The 15,375-nt window shown below is 47.7% G+C and overlaps 1 protein-coding gene across 1 annotated transcript in view; it reads left to right on the forward strand.

Moving 5' to 3' along the window:
* Nucleotides 1-2,671: 2,671 nt before the first annotated feature.
* The window catches only part of tspan7 (tetraspanin 7), a 14,919-nt gene continuing 2,215 nt past the window's right edge, over nucleotides 2,672-15,375 (forward strand). Inside the window, exons 1-5 of the mRNA XM_083638522.1 lie at nucleotides 2,672-2,741; nucleotides 10,616-10,804; nucleotides 11,680-11,754; nucleotides 11,845-11,940; nucleotides 12,880-13,035. Coding sequence (XP_083494648.1) covers nucleotides 2,676-2,741; nucleotides 10,616-10,804; nucleotides 11,680-11,754; nucleotides 11,845-11,940; nucleotides 12,880-13,035 — 582 coding nt within the window. The 5' untranslated portion in view covers nucleotides 2,672-2,675. The remainder of the gene's footprint in view (nucleotides 2,742-10,615; nucleotides 10,805-11,679; nucleotides 11,755-11,844; nucleotides 11,941-12,879; nucleotides 13,036-15,375) is intronic.

A 15,375-nucleotide genomic window follows, 5' to 3' on the forward strand; every position in this document is an offset into this window, starting at 1 on the left:
TCCCTCCCACGCCATATGTGGGCGGGGGCCGGGTCGGGGGGCATCGGTGCTCTTCATCACTGGTCGAGGGCTGCCGGTTGGTTTAGAACAGCTTAGGTAGGCGATAGATTAGCTACAGCCTAAGGCTGACCTGTTAGTGTTCAGGCTAAAATCAGACTAGAGCAGGGTAGGATAGGCCAGATTAGGCTGTAGATTAGCTAGATACTATGTCCCAGTTAGCTCTGGTTAATGCTTAGAGTAGTCAGTTGTCTGATCTTCTCCCCCCCCCCCTCTCTTTCCCCCTTTCCCCGCTTCTTCCCTTCTTCCCCCTTCTTGTTCTCCTCTCTTTCCATGCTCTTTCCTCCCCCACATCCCACCGCCCCCCCCTCCCTTCTCCTGCTCTCTCCTCATTCTCCCCCCCCTCTGCTCCTTCTCCTCTTCTCCCCTATTTTCCTGAATCCCTGCCACTTCCTGCTCTCCCTTCTCTCACATTCCCCCTGCTCTCCTTCCCCTGCACCTCTACTCTCTGTCCTCCCCCCTCTCTCACATTCCCCCTGCTCTCCTTCCCCTGCACCCTCCCACCTCTCCTTCTCTGTTCTCTCCTCCTCCACATTTCCCATTTTCTCCCCACCCTCGCCCTAATCCGGGCCCGTATCCTACTCCCTCCCTCCACCCTAGACCCTACCTCTACTCTACCTCCCCTGTACCCTCCCATCTCTCCTTCTCTGTTCTCTCCTCCTCTCTGTCCTCTCCCCTCTCTCACATTCCCACTGCTCTCCTTCCCCTGCGCCCTCCCACCTCTCCTTCTCTGTTCTCTCCTCCTCTCTGCCCTCTCCTCCCTCTCACATTCCCCCTGCTCTCCCTCCCCTGCACCCTCTCCTTCTCTGTTCTCTCCTCCTCCACATTTCCCATTTCTCCCCACCCTCGCCCTAATCCGGGCCCGTATCCTACTCCCTCCCCTCCCCCAACCCTAGACCCTACCCCTACCCTGGCTCTCCCTCCCCTGCACCCTCATCTCTCTTCCCCTGTCCTCTCCTCCTCCACATTTCCTATTTCCCCCCCACCTCCCCCCTCTCCTCCCTCCCTCCCTCCACCCTAGACCCTACCTCTACTCTACCTCCCCTGTACCCTTCCACCTCTCCTTCTCTGTTTCTCTCCTCCTCTCTGTCCTCTCCCCTCTCTCACATTCCCACTGCTCTCCTTCCCCTGCGCCCTCCCACCTCTCCACATTTCCTATTTTCTCCCCACCTCCCCCCTCTCCTCCCTCTCCCTCCCTCCTCCACTCTCCTGCTTTCTTCAAATGTTCAAATGTTATCTTTATTCTGTATATTCTTGTTACTGTGTGTTAGCTAGAATCAGCTAGACTTACTTTCTGTGAAGCCCTCTGAGACATGCTTGTGAATTAGGGCTATATAAATAAACTTGACTTGACTTGACTTGACCTCCACATGAACCCAGGGATGTGGTGGTCTAGAAGCCCAGGTTATGTTGCGGTGCCATATCTCAGCTGAATTCAAGGATTTCCCTGATGAATAATTTTGTAATAAAGACAAGTTTGCCATCTGTTCTCTTTAATGGTAGGCTACATTCTGCATGGAGAAGTACGTCATACTAGCAAAGAGAATGGTGCAGTTCTCTGACAAGGGTCAGATTAACCAGGCTTTTATCTTTTTATCTTCAAGGACAGCCACCTGCAAGCCCCCCCCCACACACACACACACACACATCCCCATGATCATGTTTGTACAGATGATGTGTGTCAGTGGGTCTCAACTCTCAGGAACAATAGGATCTCGTCTATGCATGACAGTCCAAAACCCTCACATGGAAAGCACACAAATTCATGATAATACAGTATGATAAGAAAAAATAGAACTGCTCTATCTGACTCACATTCAGAGCTGCATTCATTCAGTAAATAACAAAATCTTTACCAATGCAAGGTTGACTTGGCTGCAGGATGTTGTTGCATTATGTTACACTTCAAACATAAACCATCCCAAAAATGCAAATCTCAATGAATTTCAACCATGAAATATGTATACCTTTGGATGGATTGGTCTGTTTTAACATTAACAAACTTCCTGCTGATTTTATTTGATTGAAAACAAGCATTACATTATTGCTGAAGACAATCCACAACTAAGATTCCTATAATATTACCATAATATCCTTATGGGACTTATACTCAATATTAAGCTATAGTTAACTTTATGGAAGTATCTAACTTTATGGTATTTTTTTTAGCCTTTATGGTATAGTATTCCTCAGGGACATGGGGATATATAACCTATTGTAGTTTTCCTGTAATATTTGCAAAATGTCCTACATTTTGTATAGTTCAGTCAGTGGTTCCCAATTTGGTATCCGGGGACACCCAGGGAACCGTGAGAGGGGTTCAGGAAGCGCCCCCCCAACCCCCCCCCCCCCCCCCCCATCAACCTCCACACCCCTCTGTACCGACATTATAGCTCCCATGACAGTGTCGGTGCACCTTCAAACCATTATTTGTCTCTGCAATCATTCAGATTGACACTGGGAAGAATTGTGGAGAGAACCTGCACAGCCTGGCTGGTGCGTTATTGTTTCAGTGACGCTGTGTGGGCGCATCAGCGCATGGTTGCAACGCGACGGTTTGCAGAGACGTTTTTCCGTTCCCGGTGGTATTATTATTGTTGTAGGTCTAACGCCACAGAATGGAGACCAAACCAGTGATCACCTGCCTCAAAACCCTTCTCATCGTATATTCCTTCGTGTTTTGGGTATGTAGCTGTTCGGTATCTATTCACATTATAGCCGTATAGGCGGCATTGCAGTCCATTATAGGCTACCCCTCTTTTTTGTTGTGCGTGATGAAGGGGAGAGCCAACATCATCGACGGAGACCTGCTGTTATTTCAATGTAGATGAATGTCGATTATAAGCTCAAAGCCGCGGCTTTTAGGTTCGACCGTGCATTCAGTATTTGATTATGATATGGCATTAGATGGCGTTATTATGTTTAGCTTTCTGACAGGCTGGGCGCCAGTGTGAGCAGCGCAACATAGCCCACATAGCATCATGGTTGTTGTCAGTGATGGAGGGACGTCCTCATCACCGCAAGGAAATAACGGTAGATTAGACCGCGGGCCTAGTCTAACTGAGAAGGCCCGTTATAGCCCAATGTTGACCATATACATTTTGGGGTTGCAATGCTACCCGAGATTCTTAAAGGGACCTTGCGCCCTAATAGCCTAATAATAATGTATACAGAGGTGGAAAGTAACTAAGTAGGCTGTATTTACTCGAATACTGTACTTGAGGTAGGCTACTTAGTCTAGTTTGAGTATTACCATTTTATGCTACTTTATACTTCTACTCGACTACATTTCAGAGGGAAATATTATATTTTTTAGCTACTCCACTACCTTTATTTGATCAATTAGCCACTAGTTACATTCAGATTAATATAAAATATAATCAACTAATAAATTGTGATGTATTGTTATCTAATTAGGTTACTAAGCTACCCAGCAGTAGGCTAGGCTATATCAAGTAGTGGAAATCAGCATTTCCAGCTGCAACATTAAAGTGATGCTTACACATTAATGCATCATTTATAATTCAATAATATAATCTGTATTACTCTGAAATTGGGCATTCTGCATAATGAGTCATTTTACTTTTGCTGCTTTAAGTACATTTTGATGCTAATGCTTTGTACTTTTACTTAAATAACACTTTGAATGCAGTATTTTTAATTGTAAAAGTATAGTAACAGAGTATTTTCATAGTGTGTTATTTCTACTTTTACTCAAGTAAAATATCTGATTACTTCTTCCACCACTAATATAGCCTACATTAGGATAGAGAACTGTAGTAATCCTATAATATATTATAGAAGGATACCAGACAAATATCACAGCAAAACGTATACCCTATAATAATATTGATAATACCATAAAGTAAGATAAGGTCACGATATAAACACACACTATAGGAATATTATAGTGATTTTAGTTAGAGCTCTGCTGTACAATCTCTTATTTGCATTGAGCTTGTTCTAATGTGTTTTCATAAGAAGCCTTCACAATACTGAGCAACAATGCTCATTTGAAAACTATAGCCTGCCTGTATTTTCATTACATTACTTCTACTTGAAACACATTCACGGTTATTAACTCTCAATAAGTCAAACCAAAGACAATTAGGTGAGACTGCTTAGCTATGTTGCATACATGTGAGATTGTGATTGTGTCTACTTTACTTGATTCAAGTCAATTTGACAAATGGAAACATTTATCGTATTCCCTGTTTGATTTCCAGTGGCTGGGATACCCCCCCCCCCCACTCACACCCATTTGTTTACATTGGATTACAAATTGAGCCTTTATATATGGTAGCAGAGGTGTGGACTCGAGTCAGACAAATTTGATGACTTTGGACTCGACTCGACTTGACAAAATCAACAAAGACTTGCAACTCAACTTGGACTTGAACACCAATGACTTGCAACTCAACTTGGACTTGAACACCAATGACTTGCAGCTCAACTTGGACTTGAACACCAATGACTTGCAACTCAACTTGGACTTGAACACCAATGACTTGTGACTTGACTTGGACTTGAGCCGTTTGACTTGAAAATACTTGACTTGTTCCACCATAGAACATTAGTCCAAATCAACTGTGAATTTGAGACCACAGAGTACATCGCTAGCCAAGCTAATCATATTACCAAGTGACTAACTGGCAATCAGTGTTATCGATTTAGCATGACTCTGGCCTTATTTGTCTAAATATCTTGGGTTTCTGCTATATCTCTGCCAGATCTGATGTGATAAGAACTGACAGTGTAGCCAAAATGCAGCCAGGGAACAGGTTTATATTATCAAATAAGTAAACATGGAAGAGATCTGTTTGTAATGTATTTAGGACCGGATGAGTAGTGCTTCCTCTACATTCACCCTGGACCGTAGGAACTGGCAGCAACACTGCCACTCGGCCTGGAACCAGAGCTAGATTACCCCTAACCCAACACTGCCACTCAGCCTGGAACCAGAGCTAGATTACCCCTAACCCAACACTGCCACTCAGCCTGGAACCAGAGCTAGATTACCCCTAACCCAACACTGCCACTCAGCCTGGAACCAGAGCTAGATTACCCATAACCCAACACTGCCACTCAGCCTGGAACCAGAGCTAGATTAACCCTAACCCAACACTGCCACTCAGCCTGGAACCAGAGGTAGATTACCCATAACCCAACACTGCCACTCAGCCTGGAACCAGAGGTAGATTACCCCTAACCCAACACTGCCACTCAGCCTGGAACCAGAGCTAGATTACCCCTAACCCAACACTGCCACTCAGCCTGGAACCAGAGCTAGATTAACTCTAACCCAACACTGCCACTCAGCCTGGAACCAGAGGTAGATTACCCCTAACCCAACACCGCCACTCAGCCTGGAACCAGAGCTAGATTAACCCTAACCCAACACTGCCACTCAGCCTGGAACCAGAGCTAGATTAACCCTAACCCAACACTGCCACTCAGCCTGGGACCAGAGCTAGATTACCCCTAACCCAACACTGCCACTCAGCCTGGAACCAGAGCTAGATTACCCCTAACCCAACACTGCCACTCAGCCTGGAACCAGAGCTAGATTACCCCTAACCTTCCCCACATTGCAGAACATTAATCCTGGACTGCAATCAGCCCGAGTTAAGATGCGTATTCATGAAAGGAAGGGCCGCGCTCCGTGTCTCCCCTGCCTGCAGCCATGTGTCGGTGTCACAGATATGAACATTTATATTTAGACATGGCTCACAGCTCGCCCCCGAGGGTAAGAGGAGAGGATGGGCGAGAGCTGTTCCAATGCCCATGGACAAGTTCAGGCCTCGGTTTCACTGACATCAGCTTGTCGTGCCACATAATGTCTTCAGTGCCAAGTTACGCCTGTATCACAATCCTTCACGCACACAGCACAGATAAAAGTAGCACATGGGTGGCAGAGTCTGTGTTATGTCCACAGCGGCATATTTTTCATGTACTTTCCCATCCCACTTTCTGTTTCTTTATTGGGCCAGGGGAGGGGGGGGGGGGAGGGGAGGGGGGGGTGGGGGGGGAGGGGGAAGCTGTGCTGTAACCAGGGTGGCTGGCGTGGCATTGAAATTCAAACAAAACGTGCATGGGGGAGGGGGGGGGGGGAGAAGGGGGTGCGGGTGTATGGAGCCTGTTTGGAATTCAGCAACAGACGATACGTCTAGACGACTTGATGCTCGCACCTCTGACTTCATTTCCCTGTCGGCTTTAATGTGAAGGATTGACAAGCCGATACTTCATTTGTATGCAGGAGCGGGCGCTGTTTAGAGCACACACATTGTGTTGCAGCCAGGAGCGGGCGCTGTTTAGAGCACACACATTGTGTTGCCGCCAGGAGCGGGGGCTGTTTAGAGCACACACATTGTGTTGCAGCCAGGAGCGGGCGCTGTTTAGAGCACACACATTGTGTTGCCGCCAGGAGCGGGGGCTGTTTAGAGCACACACATTGTGTTGCCGCCAGGAGCGGGGGCTGTTTAGAGCACACACATTGTGTTGCCGCCAGGAGCGGGGGCTGTTTAGAGCACACACATTGTTGCCGCCAGGAGTGGGGGCTGTTTAGAGCACACACATTGTGTTGCAGGAGCGGGGGCTGTTTAGAGCACACACATTGTGTTATATATAAATGCGCTATATATAAATGCAGGCCATTTGTGTTGCCGCCAGGAGCGGGGGCTGTTTAGAGCACACACATTGTGTTGCCGCCAGGAGCGGGTGCTGTTTAGAGCACACACATTGTGTTGCAGGAGCGGGGGCTGTTTAGAGCACACACATTGTGTTGCAGGAGCGGGTGTTGTTTAGAGCACACACATTGTGTTGCAGGAGCGGGCGCTGTTTAGAGCACACACATTGTGTTGCAGGAGCGGGTGCTGTTTAGAGCACACACATTGTGTTGCAGGAGCGGGTGTTGTTTAGAGCACACACATTGTGTTGCAGGAGCGGGCGCTGTTTAGAGCACACACATTGTGTTGCAGGAGCGGGTGTTGTTTAGAGCACACACATTGTGTTGCAGGAGCGGGTGCTGTTTAGAGCACACACATTGTGTTGCAGGAGCGGGTGTTGTTTAGAGCACACACATTGTGTTGCAGGAGCGGGTGTTGTTTAGAGCACACACATTGTGTTGCAGGAGCGGGTGTTGTTTAGAGCACACACATTGTGTTGCAGGAGCGGGCGCTGTTTAGAGCACACACATTGTGTTGCAGGAGCGGGCGCTGTTTAGAGCACACACATTGTGTTGCAGGAGCGGGTGTTGTTTAGAGCACACACATTGTGTTGCAGGAGCAGGTGCTGTTTAGAGCACACACATTGTGTTGCAGGAGCGGGTGCTGTTTAGAGCACACACATTGTGTTGCAGGAGCGGGTGCTGTTTAGAGCACACACATTGTGTTGCAGGAGCGGGTGTTGTTTAGAGCACACACATTGTGTTGCAGGAGCGGGTGTTGTTTAGAGCACACACATTGTGTTGCAGGAGCGGGTGCTGTTTAGAGCACACACATTGTGTTGCAGGAGCGGGTGCTGTTTAGAGCACACACATTGTGTTGCAGGAGCGGGTGCTGTTTAGAGCACACACATTGTGTTGCAGGAGCGGGGGCTGTTTAGAGCACACACATTGTGTTGCAGGAGCGGGTGCTGTTTAGAGCACACACATTGTGTTGCAGGAGCGGGTGCTGTTTAGAGCACACACATTGTGTTGCAGGAGCGGGTGTTGTTTAGAGCACACACATTGTGTTGCAGGAGCGGGTGCTGTTTAGAGCACACACATTGTGTTGCAGGAGCGGGTGCTGTTTAGAGCACACACATTGTGTTGCAGGAGCGGGGGCTGTTTAGAGCACACACATTGTGTTGCAGGAGCGGGTGCTGTTTAGAGCACACACATTGTGTTGCAGGAGCGGGTGTTGTTTAGAGCACACACATTGTGTTGCAGGAGCGGGTGTTGTTTAGAGCACACACATTGTGTTGCAGGAGCGGGTGCTGTTTAGAGCACACACATTGTGTTGCTGATTGGATATTCCGTAACAACAAGGAGGTCGTCATCAAAAGAAGACCAAAGCACTTCTTTGTTTTTAGTATGAGCGGTTTGCCCCAAAGGGAAATTAACCTGTAGTGACTCAACTATGTTTTGATGTTATAGTTACATTGGTTACCTGCAATTTAGCCAAATGTATTTGATCTCTTATCATGTAGCTAGCTGTGGCCCCTATTAGGCAGGCAAAACCTCAAGGCCTATAAAAATCGCATCATTGAACAAGTGCAATCAGATGAAAAGCTTTTCTGCCTGCTTGGTCTTCTACATATTTAGTAGTGCGTGGGTTCCCTCCTTCTTTCTAGTCGTTTTTCAGTCTGCTTAAGAAAGTTGTAGATTTCCTTTGTAGTCTGAGCCATGTTACATTATGTGCTGTATCACACTGAAGCACCTCATTTTTTTTATTAGGATATTTATTTTGTTGATGAAAAATGACTGAAAAAAGCATTTTAATAACCGTTGGTTTTGGCCTTGGAGGGTGCCGTACATTTTGACCGCGATGCCCCTATAAATGTGTATTCATTAAAGGCCAACGTTGCCCTTAAAATGACTTAATCCCAGGCCTGTTATCACCTCTCCCACAGCTGAAACATTGCCCATTTTGTTGATAGGGAAATGCACGTGTGGATGTTTGCATGTGCCACTGTGTTAGAGTTCAGTCACTTCAGCTCTCCAGCTATTGTTAGCGTATTTATTACAAGGCCAAATGCACTCCTCACAGCTTTGTACATGATACAGCAAACCAAGAGCCAGGCCAGACTCCAGAGATCTGCCATGCTGAAGAGCCCTGGCCTGCTCATTATGTACAGATACAGACTGGCCAACAGACTGAGAGCTCGAGTGATTCTCTGTTAACATAGTTGCTCATCCGCAGAGACTAATAGTAATGGGTTTGAGCTCCAGATGGAAGATGACCACATGGCAGTCTACACTGATGCAAAATAATCAATTTTATTGCATTGTTGTATCAATCAATTCTGTGTTAGATAGGGCTCATAACTAATGATTATTTTCATTATTGATTGATCTGTCGATTATTTTCTCGAATAATTGATGAGTTGCTTGCTCTATAAAATGTCACAAAATGGTGAAAAATGTTGATTTTTTCTCCAAAGCCCAAGAAGACATGCTCAAATGTTTTCTTTTGCCCTGACCAACAGTCCACAACCCAAAGATAATCAGTTTAATGTCATAGAAGACTAAAGAAACCAGAAAATATTCACGTTTAAGAAGGTGGATTGAGATCATTTAGGCCCCCCCCCCTCAAGTGAGAGAACAGGGCACTCCCCCTCTAGTGAGAGACAGGCCACTCCCCCTCTAGTGAGAGATAGGGCACTCCCCCTCTAGTGAGAGAACAGGCCACTCCCCCTCTAGTGAGAGAACAGGGCACTCCCCCTCTAGTGAGAGAACAGGGCACTCCCCCTCTAGTGAGAGATAGGGCACTCCCCCTCTAGTGAGAGAACAGGGCACTCCCCCTCTAGTGAGAGAACAGGGCACTCCCCCTCTAGTGAGAGAACAGGCCACTCCCCCTCTAGTGAGAGAACAGGGCACTCCCCCTCTAGTGAGAGAGCAGGCCACTGCCCCTCTAGTGAGAGAACGGGCCACTCCCCCTCTAGTGAGAGAGCAGGCCACTCCCCCTCTAGTGAGAGAGCAGGGCACTCCCCCTCTAGTGAGAGAACAGGGCACTCCCCCTCTAGTGAGAGAACAGGCCACTCCCCCTCTAGTGAGAGAGCAGGGCACTCCACCTCTAGTGAGAGAACAGGCCACTCCCCCTCTAGTGAGAGAGCAGGGCACTCCACCTCTAGTGAGAGAACAGGCCACTCCACCTCTAGTGAGAGAACAGGGCACTCCCCCTCTAGTGAGAGAGCAGGGCACTCCACCTCTAGTGAGAGAACAGGCCACTCCCCCTCTAGTGAGAGAACAGGCCACTCCCCCTCTAGTGAGAGAACAGGCCACTCCCCCTCTAGTGAGAGAGCAGGGCACTCCCCCTCTAGTGAGAGAGCAGGGCGGCAGCAGGGCAGCAGGTGGGAGCTCTCGGAGGGAGACGAGGATGATGAGTTGGCACCGGCCCTCGCTGCAGGCGAGTCCCCGGCAGACGTTCAACAACCCACTTTCTTTCCCATCCCAGTAAGACAAACCCAGCTGAGACACACGCTGTTTCCACCGCCTCGGACAACACGCTCTTTTATCCGCAGCCTTCATTTGAAATGCTAAGAGAAGCGCAACAGGAGGAAGCATCTCGCCATGGATCAAAGAGCTCCTTTGATTTGTCCCCTTTCCGCTCTCTCACCCTCTTTGTGTGTATATGTGTGTATATGTGTGTGAGCGCATGCAACACATATACATAAAACAGGTGATTGCTATCTCCTGATGCTGTCTCCTCCTCCCCCTCACTGGGCTGCTAAAATATGGCTATTGTAATACGGCAGAAGTGGACAGACAAAGGCTCTTCCTGCTTTGATGCTTTTCCCTGCATTTTTAAAAAGATTTCTAGTCTACATCCGTCTATCTATCTACCCCCTTGTCTACTAGATAACAGGAGCCATCCTGCTGGCAGTAGGAGTATGGGGGAAGTTGATGCTGGGCCCGTACATCTCTCTGATCGCCGATAACTCCACCAACGCCCCGTATGTCCTCATCGGCACCGGCACCGTCATCATTGTCTTTGGCCTGTTTGGATGCTTTGCCACCTGCAGAGGGAGCCCATGGATGCTCAAGCTGGTGAGAGGCCTGGAGAGGGAGGGAGGGAGGGAGAGAGAGGGAGGGAGGGAGAGGGAGGGAGAGAGGGAGGGAGGGAGGGAGAGAGAGGGAGGGAGGGAGAGGGAGGGAGAGAGGGAGGGAGGGAGGGAGAGGGAGGGAGAGAGAGAGAGGGAGGGAGAGAGAGGGAGGGAGGGAGGGAGAGAGGGAGAGGGAGGGAGAGAGAGGGAGGGAGGGAGGGAGGGAGAGAGGGAGGGAGGGAGGGAGAGGGAGGGAGAGAGAGGGAGGGAGGGAGGGAGGGAGAGAGGGAGGGAGGGAGGGAGGGAGAGAGGAGTGTTGTGGATGCAGATTAATTAGCCTTGGGTCACATGATAAGGGGAATAATGCTTGACCTCTGTCTGGAAGAGAGGGATCAGAAATCCAATAGATGCTGCAGGGCAAATTGCTTATTCTCTGGTGGTCAAGTGAGTGTGTTTCTGTGTGTGTGTGTGTGTGTGTGTGTGTGTGTGTGTGTGTGTGTGTGTGTGTGTGTGTGTGTTTCTGTGTGTGTGTGTGTGTGTGTGTGTGTGTGTGTGTGTGTGCGTGCGTGCGTGCGTGCGTGCGTGCGTGCGTGCGTGCGTGCGTGCGTGCGTGCGTGCAAGAAAATGATACGTATTTAGCGTGAGGGAGAGGATTTCCATTCAAACTATGCAAATGTCTCTCTCCCTCCCTCTCTCTCCCTCTCTCCCTCCCTCCCTCCCTCCCTCTCTCTCTCTCTCTCTCTCTCTCTCCCTCCCTCTCTCTCTCTCTCTCCCTCCCTCCCTCCCTCCCTCCCTCTCTCTCTCTCTCTCTCTCTCTCTCTCCCTCTCTCTCTCTCTCCCTCCCTCCCTCCCTCCCTCTCTCTCTCTCTCTCTCTGCAGTATGCCATGTTCCTGTCACTGGTCTTCCTGGCTGAGTTAGTGGCTGGCATCTCTGGATTTGTCTTTCGCCATGAGGTCAGCGTGCCTTTCAGCACATAGCTCAGCACTGTAGCGGTGCAGCAGTATCACACACTGTTTATGCCTGTTTGTATTTGCATGACACAGATCAAGGGAACCTTTCTGAGGACGTACACTGATGCTGTGCTGAACTATAACGCGGAGAACGAGGCGAGTCGTGCTGTTGACAACTTGCAGCACAGAGTAAGTCACATGACACGACACCATCACATTACCACAACATAGGCAGCAAAACAACCCCACAATGCTGACTGTTAGGCTACGTTCACACAGCCATCCTTACTGCTTGAATCTAATCTTTTCCCCCCTAAGTGACTCAGGGCAGTCTTTTTCATGACTGTGTCAACAGTACAAGTCACATTGAAAGTGACTTTTCTAAAGACAACCTGGGCTACTTTCAAATGTGGAAAAACATCAGATTCGAATCTGATGTTTTGGAATGTGACTCCGGTGTGAACAGACATCTGGCCCATATCTGACTTAATGCTTCCATGTGACTTTTACGTCATTCCAGAGCAACATTCGTCACTATTCTGCGCTGGCGGGAGGAGGGAGGACCAAGCAGGTAGATTGTGATTACAAACATGGAGGACAGCTGCGAGGGAGCTAATCAGTGGAGGGACAGTGAGGTTTTAGACCTTATTATTAGCAAGAGGTAGCAGCAGCTATTGCTCCACAGAAAGCCATTATTAAAATTTTGCCTCTCTTTCTCCTCTTCCTCGCTATCATCTGCTCCCGTATTCGCTGACTTCCACTGCATAATAACTTGTAAATTAAACCGTCAACAGATGAAACAACATCGTCAGCTACCGCCATGTTTACTGCTGTCTTCTCCCGGGTTTACGTAGAACAGCAGTGCGCTGCGTGTGACGTTATTGTTGTTCTTCTGCGCATGCGGGTCACTTCAGGGCCGTGACCTGTTCACACTGGAGTCTGATATGGGCCACATTTAAAAGGTCTGTGTGAACAGCTACACAAAAAATCAGATGTGAGCAACAAATCAGATTCAAGCACTAAGGTTTGCTGTGTGAACGTAGCCTTATAGGCGGCATTTTGTACTCTTCTTCTGCTCTCATCACTCATTCTCTCTCTCTCTCTCTCTCTCTCTCTCTCTCTGTGTAGCTGCGTTGCTGTGGAGTCTACAACTACACCAGCTGGTTGGCCAGTGTGTATTATCCAGCCAACGGCCTTCCCCCCAGCTGCTGCTTCAACTCCACTGACTGCAGCCCAGACGATCTCCGCAATGCTACTATTGCCCCGAACAAGGTCTACCACCAGGTCAGTGTGTGTGTGTGTGTGTGTGTGTGTGTGTGTGTGTGTGTGTGTGTGTGTGTGTGTGTGTGTGTGTGTGTGTGTGTGTGTGTGTGTGTGTGTGTGTGTGTGTGTGTGTGTGTGTGTGTGTGTGTGTGTGTGTGTGTGTGTGTGTGTGTGTGTACCTCTGCCTCTGTCTGTCTGCCTCTGGCCTGTCTGCACCATAAGTATGCACCAATGCATGTTTCAGCAGTCAGTGGGTTACTATATTTCCATCTGACATGTCCTCATGTGCCTTTTAACCACCTCTCTCTCCCCATATATTAATACAGTAGCCTATTTCCTCTAATAGTGGCTGGTAGTCAATTCAAATCTGGGTCTCTGATAATGGCCAGATGCGAGGTCAACACTAACAGATAAAGGCCAGCCCCAAATAGAAAAGAAAAGAAAAGAAACAGAAGTCTATGAGCATGCCGTCATCGATTACCTTAAAGTCCCTGGAAACCAGTAATAATTTTTTATTATTTAGCATTTTGAGTTCATCACATCACAGGAACCTATGTTAATAAGCCACCAGCCAAATTTGAACGATGATGAACGTCGCAAAGTATCCACCTTATTTTTGGCGGCCATTTTGCCTTACGTTAACTATGGGTCCTATTTCCGGTGTAACCAATTTAGATAACCCCCCAGCCCCCGACAAAAAAAACGTCTATGAGGATTTTACCCTTTTACAGCAGAGCCATTCTGCTCTACAGCCGTGTCGTTCGGGTGCTGGGATAACGTAATGCATTGTGGGTAGTCGGCTACTAACTGTGGCTAATGTTAGCGGCTAGCTAGCTATGTTACATGGCAGTAAAACGCCACCAAATTGATTTAACTTTTAACCATTTCGAGTAACACACATTTCGAGGTTCCATACGGACCTCCAGCATTGGTTAGTTGTTTATAACGTGACTATATTTATAACTTTTATAACGGACTCCAGCTTCCAGTTTATAATTCGGGTCTGCAGCCAGAGTATAACAAAAGAAATGGCAAGCGGCAACAATGAGTCACGTTAAACCGGACCTTGTACCCACGATTCTTTTTTACAGTGGGGCATTCAAAAATAAGGTGGATATGAATTTAGGTTTGACAGTCATGACAAAAGTCATGAGAATCAATTAGATTTTAGACTCTCTTTTCTCCCGCGGACTGTGTGGGCGTGTCCCCTGTGGTGCATGCAGCCAGGACTGCAGCTCCTCCGAGACAGAGAGAGAGCGAGAGAGAGAGGGAGGGAAACAGAGAGAGAGAGAAGGAAAGAGAGATGGAGTGTGTGTGTGTGTGTGTGTGTGTGTGTGTGTGTGTGTTTGTGTGTGTGCGTGTGTGTGTGTGTGTGTGTGTGTGCACGTGCGTGTGCGCATGCATGCGTGCGTGTGACAGTGAGAGAGAGAGAGAGAGAGAGAGAGAGAGAGAGAGCAGGCAGCATACACAGGCAGTCAGGCACACAGAGCGGGAAGTACGGCTCTGGCGGGAGGGAGACAGACAGACACTGAGCGAGCGCTGTGATTGGCCAAATCTTATGACGTGATAAAATCATTCAGTTTAGCACCGCGCGCACCGCTCTCTTCAATGAGGAAGTGGAAATCCAGACCTTGTAGAAAAGTGGCGATTTTGGGGCTTTTGGTTGAAAGTAATGTCTCCTACTTTCTGAGGCACACAATTACTCACATAAGACCCTGAATTTAATAGTTAGAAGGTTTTTGTGGATTTTGGTTTCCAGGGACTTTAATTCTATTTCATGCATTGCAGCAACAAAAAAATGGCTACCTTATAACAAACCCCAACAGAAGATCAGAAAACAAGGAGGCTTCATACTAAAATATGAACAAATATACTTGTCAAACAGAGGGAATTAGAAATATAATATAATATAATATATAATATAATATAATATAATATAATATAATATAATATAATATAATATAATATAATATAATAAAATAATCTTATTATACATTTGGCAATGTGGGCAATGTTTCAATTTTGTGTCCCGGAAGTGATGTCACCCAACTGGAAGTGATGTCATAGGGGGCACGCACGCACGCACACACACACACACACACACACACACACACACACACACACACACACACACACACACACACACACACAAGGAGCCATTGTGAATCACTGATGATGTCATCAGTGATGTCATAAGACTAATGATGTCATCAGTGACGTCATAAGTGCGCACACACAGACACACAAGGAGGCATTGTGACATCACTGATGATGTCACAATGCGGGTGAGCCTAGGAATCGAGTGCACGTGGCGCGTGAGATACTGAGTATATTAAAATATAATATAATATAATATAATAT

This window comes from Poromitra crassiceps, assembly GCF_964638095.1.
Source record: "Poromitra crassiceps genome assembly, chromosome: 6".
Taxonomy (NCBI): domain Eukaryota; kingdom Metazoa; phylum Chordata; class Actinopteri; order Beryciformes; family Melamphaidae; genus Poromitra; species Poromitra crassiceps.